The 6,702-nt window shown below is 36.0% G+C and overlaps 1 protein-coding gene across 1 annotated transcript; it reads right to left on the bottom strand.

Moving 5' to 3' along the window:
• Nucleotides 1-635: 635 nt before the first annotated feature.
• On the bottom strand, nt 636-3,991 carry LOC138901962 (uncharacterized). Its single transcript, XM_070189763.1, has 6 exons — nt 3,865-3,991; nt 3,512-3,650; nt 3,353-3,475; nt 2,753-2,921; nt 756-813; nt 636-658 (listed from the first exon to the last, which is right to left on the bottom strand). The coding sequence occupies exons 1-6, from the start codon at nt 3,989-3,991 to the stop codon at nt 636-638; spliced, it is 639 nt and encodes a 212-aa protein (XP_070045864.1).
• Nucleotides 3,992-6,702: the final 2,711 nt, after the last annotated feature.

The following is a 6,702-nucleotide window of genomic DNA, read 5'->3' as shown; positions in this document are numbered from 1 at the left end:
TATTAGATTTAGGAAAGGATAGTTGATATAAATATTCATTATTCTGTGGCCTATATGGGTAAGATAGATAAAGTTGTCTTAGTCGATATCCTTTAGACCTTTACGATAAAATTTGAATCAAGATAGTAAAAATTAGGGGTGTACATAGGTCAGGTTGGTTCGGATTTTGCAATTACCAAACCAAACCAATTGTATCGGATTTTTAAATTTATAGACCAAACCAAACCAACAACAGTCGGGTTTTTCAATATCGAATTTTCTCGGGTTTCTCGGATTTTTCGAATTTTTTTCCGATAAACTTGTGCTCCAAAGGTCTCTACTTTATAAATTATTTTTCACTTTACACTAAAATGCTAATAAAAGCTTAAAGCAATTGACATGTCCAACTTCAATTAAACTTAAGATAAATAATTAGAAAGAGTAGGTTGGAGTATCATGGACAAATCAAGTGCTTTAAGTATTGTAAAAAGTCTAATTTCTCTAACTGTCAAATCAACTGAACCTTAAAGAAATAATGTAATATAAAAGTTTCTTAATCGATTAAAAATCATGCACCAACTTTCTTTTAATTAATTACCTTAAAGTAGTAAAGATTCCAAAAATAATCATGAAACAAATTGTAGTTAACTATCACTCTAATCAATCCTCAAAGGTGAGTCTGCATATTTCGAAAGAAAAGAAAAAATTAACATATTTAATATTAAATAATATAAAAAAATAATTATACTCATTAACAATTGAATATAAATTATTACCTTCTTCAACTTGCTCAATTTTCTGGACTTCCTCTAACACGTCTTCAAACTTATATTCCTTGAAAATACATCAATGTAAGAAATAATGTAGGACATACATCACTCTTAATTTTACATAGTCCATATTATTTAACCAAATGATTCAAAATATAAGTAAAAAAGTTTCAATATCTTTTTAAGTAACGGTCAATTACTCATGTTAATCATCTAAGAGAAACAAAATAAACAAATAAATTTGATAATAGGGAGGAATACAACAGATTTGCATAAAAACTCGCTAATCGGAAAAAGAAAAATCTTAGTTAATTGGAAAAAAGCAAGGCGTATGTATGCAGTTAAAAGAAAACATATAAATTGAGAAAAGGGAAGAGCCTTACCGATGAGAGCAAAAGAGAGTTGATAGGGTTTGAGCTAATTGGGGGGTTTTGGAATGGAACGATAGGGTTTCTTGCTTTTGGAGAAGAGACAAAATGATTTCAATTGTTTAAGTGTTTTAGAATAATTTTAGGACTAATCTAGTTTTGCTTTAGGACTAGGTTTTGGTTTGGGCTCAATTATTCATTTATGGGCCAGACAAAAACAAACATTTACATGGGCTATAAAACCAACTTAAAATATTATGCTAAATACAGAAATTATAAAAAAAATTAAGAAATATTTATAACTTACATTCTAATAAATATTTTTATCTATCTAATATATAAAATATGTATACATGTAATGTCGGATTAGTTTGGTTACGGTTTGACTTTTTTTAGTTAATACCAAACCAACCCTATTATGGTCGGGTTTTATTTTTCAATACCAAGCCAAGTCAAACCAAACCACTAGTCGGATTTTTTTTTCGGGTTGACTCGAATTTTTGGGTTGGTGCGAGTTATCAGTTTGGTTTGTACACCCCTAGTCAAAACTACCTTACTATATTACTTCTATGTGTCAATTTTTTTCTTCAGTTTAGATCTTGTTAAATCCAATACATATATGGCATACTTAGAAAAGCAAAGAGCCAAACCAAAATAAATTTAAAATATATGAAATCGCATTGCTCCTAATCTATGGCCTTTGCTAGTCAGAAGCTTTTGGATTGTAATTTCCTTTTTTCTATTGAAATCTTGTTACGAGTCCAACACAACGTGCGTAGCACAGCAAATACTAAGTAAATTTGAAAACTAGTCCAGAATCCAGTGTATACTCGTGATCTTATCCAATACGTATATCATAGTGTAGAAAATATTAAATAAATAAAAATCATTAAATTCTTATCCAGTGTATATTCTCAATTTCCATTTTCCAATTCTCCTACTATTCAACATATACAATGCGGTCGTTGTAGTTCAGCTATAATGAGTTGGAGTTAGGAAGGCAGAGTACAATTTATTTCTTCTTTGATAAATAAGTATTAAAAGATATCGTAGCAATGGGAAGTAAAATAAAGGATACAAAATAGTCTTTGGCCTACTGATCAGATTTTATTCAAAATTATAAGTGGATTTCATGTTCTGTATATTAGATTTGCTTACTTTATCAAACTTCTAAGACAGAGAAAAAAAAAGGAGACGTTTAACTGCGATCATCACACGTTGCTTTCCACGCATTTGGTTGTAAATTACTCTATGTGTCTCAACCTATTAAATGTGTTCTTTTTCCCTATTATAATTGATAACTTCCATGGACGGAAGGTTAGCTACGTCAGTAGGTTTGGGGAAGAAGAAGAGAGGAATTTAGAGAGAAAATTTCTGAGTATCTGTATGAACTTTCTTCTTCATTCGTCTCTCTACAAAGATGTACAAGAGGCAGTGTGTATATATATATATATATTCTTCTAGGTGCTAACCGCTAACCGCCTAACAAATTCTATAGATTATAACGACTTAAGCTTATGTGGGACCTATAGCCACAGCTTGGATTAACTAACTGCTCTTCAACACTTCCCTTCAAGCCGATGGCTTGAACATGTTCTTTACTCCCAATTTTTCTAGTTAATAGTTATGTTGCACCTTGCCCAAACTCTTCGTCAGTAGATCAGCTAGTTGCTCCTTAGTGGATACGTGTTCTGTTCTCATTACTCCTAGTAGAATCCTTTTCCTCACAAAGTGACAGTCTATATCTATATGTTTGGTCCTTTCGTGACAAATTGGATTAGCAGCAATCTGGATTGCAGCCTTACTATCACATCACAGATCAACAAGTAGTTCCACCTTCACTCCCAGCTCTTCAAATAGTCCTATCAACCAAGTAACTTCAGCAGCACATGCAACCATGCTTCTGAACTCTGCTTCAACTGAACTCCTAGAAACAATCTCTTGTTCCTTATACTTCCATGATATTAGAGCATTCCCAAATTTTACCAAATATCCAGTGACTTATCTTCTTGTTTGCAAGCAAGCTCCCCAGTCAGAATCACAATAGGCTATCAGCTTGTTTGTGTTGTTGGCAGGCATCAGAAGACCAAAAGCCAAGCCTTTATGTATCTCACTACTCTAAGGTCTGTTTATATGTGAGATGTCTTTGGACTGTGTATGAATTGACTTAGGACTTGCACTGCAAAAGCTAGGTCAGGTCTGGTCATGGTAAAATACAATAATCTACCTACCAACCTCTGATAGATATTAGGATCCTTTAGCAACTCATCTGCAGTATTGATTTTCATCCAATCACCATAGTCTACTGAGATTAGTTTCTGATTCATTTCAAGAAGAGTTCCAACAGGTTTTGCTCCACTTAAACCAGATTCAAAGATTAATTACATAGCATACCTTCTCTGCTTCATTACAATTCCCTCTTTGGACCTGGCAAACTCAACGCCTAGAAAGAATTTAAGTTCACCAAGTTCTTTAATTTTGAATTTGGTTTGTAGATCTTCTCTTGTCTGGTTCAGTTGTCTGGGATCGGTGCCTGTTATAAGTAAGTAATCTACATACACTAGGATCACCACAATATTATCTCCTGCTCTTTTGGTGAATAGAGAGTAGTCAAAGTGACTATGTTGGAACCCATCTTCACTAGAGCCTCAGTAAATTTATGTTGTACTTTCTTGGAGCCTATTTGAGACCATATAGAGATTTATGTAGTCTGCAGACCTTCTAAGTCTCCCCCTATCTGCAAAAACCTTCTGGAATATGCATATAGACTTCTTCAAGAAGATCATCATTGAGAAAGGCATTATGCACATCCATTTGGTAGATCAACCAGTATCTAGAAGCAGCCAGTGCAATAACAGATCTTACAGTGACCATTTTGGCCACAGGAGAGAAGGTCTCAGTGTAATATAGACAATCTTTCTGACTATACCATTTAGCTACTAACCTGGCCTTACATCTTTCAACTTCACCTAAGGCCCTATATTTAACTTTGAATATCCACTTGCAGCCAATGAGTGTTTTTCCAGGAGGTAAATCCACAAGTTTCAAGTGTTGTTATCTTCTAAGGATGCCACTTCTTGCTTCATGGCCTGCATCCAGTTGGGATCAGTGGCAGCTTCTCTGAAAGACTTTGGCTCGGTCACCAACTGAATAAAATGTCAACATGTGCTGATATGGAGGTGTCAACTTGGAGTAGGTGACATAAGAGATAGAATATGCACATGTTTGGCTAGCTAGATTAGTGACATAATCTTCCAGCCACATAGGAGGTCTACTTGATCTGCTAGATCTCTGATAAGTAGGGATTTTGACCGCTTATTTGCTCTCTTTTTAGCTCAAAAATGGTTAAAGGTATTCCCCAGAACTAATAAAATGTGCTTTCTTGCAGGAATATTGGGAAACGAGCAAAAGAAGTGAAAATCAACTCAAAAAAGAGTAAAATTGGACAAGAACCAATACAAGGCAAAAAAAAGGCTACAGTACGGACCGCACAATACTGTGTGCAGCCGCAAACTCTGAAGATGCACTGATAGAATTTCTTCACAGAGTGCGGACCGAACAAATATTGTGCGGCCGCAGAAGACTAGATTTAGAGACTTCTAGTTTGGGAGCTTGAAGATGTGCAGCCGCAGGATGCCAAAATGCAGCCGCACTCATAAATGTGCGTTCCGCATAATAAAGCCCAGATCCAGTCCAAGAACAAGAGTGCGGCCGCACTCAGAAATGTGCGGTTCGCACAATTAGAGGAAGTGCGGCCGCATCTCACTTTTATGCGACCGCAGAAAGTCAACCTGGCCAGTCAATCTCAAAGTGCGGACCGCACACATAATTGTGCGGCTGCACAACCTTCACAAGGACAATTTTGTCAGATATTTTTAACTAGGTATAAATAGATCTTTTTGTCAATTTTAGGTTAAGTCTGGTGCACCTGAACACTTAAAGCCGTTTTTATTTACTGTATTAGGTAACTTTGTATTAGTTTAGCATTTAAACATTAGATTTTCTTTCTTTAATCAATTATTATATATTTTATCTTAGTTTCTTCTTTAATTTTTTTATTTTTCATGAGTAGCTAAACCCTTAGCTAGGGTTGTGACCCAATCTTAGTATGGGTACTTAATGGATGATTGATTTAGGGCTTATTTATGATTGGGTATATGATATTTAGCCTAGTTCTTGCTTGAATTTGAGATTTTATGGTTGCAAACGTTGATGCATGCCTAATTAACTTAGTCTTTACTTGAGAAAGTGAGACTAAGTCTAGAAAAACTTGGCTTAACAAGAATTTGGGGTGAACTCAAGAAATTGATAGCCCTAATTAAAGGGTCGAATCTAGAGATAGTAAGACCTGACTTGAGCATTTATCACTTGTTTCGTGAGATACCCATTTGGACTCGAGAAAGCCAAATTGAAAAAAATCACTCAAACTATCGAGAGGTATAGAGTGACTAATTGAGTATGATTGCTATATTGTATCTCGATCAACCAAACATGCACTAAAGCTCTAAATCTGTTAGGTAACTAACTAGGCAGAAGTCGCAACCCTAGATCTTTTATAACTTGAAAAACAACCAAAACCAAAAATATTGTCTCTTAGATTTACAATTACAAGCATTAGTGTAAAAGTAGAAGTAGAAACAACAATAGAAAATGTGGAAGTGTAATCTTAGGCACGTCATACATTCACACTGGGTATACACCTAATCCAACATTAAGCTCCCTGTGGAATCGACCCCGACTCGCGTTGGATTTTTATTATTGCATCGACCGCCTCACAACCTAAATTAGTGGTGTGAGTTTGGGCGACATCAATTTTTGGCGCCGTTGCCGGGGAGAAAAATGGATTTAGCTATATATTTAGTTTTGTTTGTGACTTGTCTTCTTTTCCTTCCGGGTTACTAACCTTTTTGTGAATTGATTGTAGGTACAAAAATGGCTCTCAACAATGATCCTCTCGGAAACATGCCGTTGGGGGATATGGACGTGGAAGATGACCCAGTTGAAGAGGTTCCTCTTGAAGCTCAAGCAAATAGATGAGGCAGACCGCCTCAAGACAACATTCCTATTCCTCCCCCAAATCCACCAAGAGCGGCTCCACACTGGGTGTTGCCGAATGAAGGGTACACAAGTGCCATAGTCCCACCCCGCATTAGGGCGGGCAACTTTCAAATCACAAATATTATGCTTACATTGCTTGAGCAACGAGGATTCTTCATCGGAGCTCCGAATCAAAATGCGTACAAGCATTTGAAAGGATTTGTGGACACCTGCCGGGGGAGTAAACAGACCAACGTTTCCAAGGATGCTTTAAATTTGAGACTATTTCCCTTTTCTCTACGGGGGAAAGCCTTGCACTTGTTAGAAAGATTTTCAAACCATTCTATCCATACATGGGATGAATTGGCGAAAACATTTATTGCCAAGTTCTTTTCTCCCAGGCATATGGCTACTCTTAGAGACGAGATTCTAGCATTCAAACAAGAATCTAATGAGCCTTTGCATGAGATATGGGAGAGGTACCGTGCAATGGTGAAAGAGTGCCCGAATAATGACATGATCGAAGCTATGATTCAACAAAACTTCTA

Source organism: Nicotiana tomentosiformis, chromosome 11 (genome assembly GCF_000390325.3).
Source record: "Nicotiana tomentosiformis chromosome 11, ASM39032v3, whole genome shotgun sequence".
NCBI lineage: Eukaryota > Viridiplantae > Streptophyta > Magnoliopsida > Solanales > Solanaceae > Nicotiana > Nicotiana tomentosiformis.
Note: the sequence above shows the minus strand (reverse complement) of the source record. Positions and strands in the feature narration are given on the sequence as shown.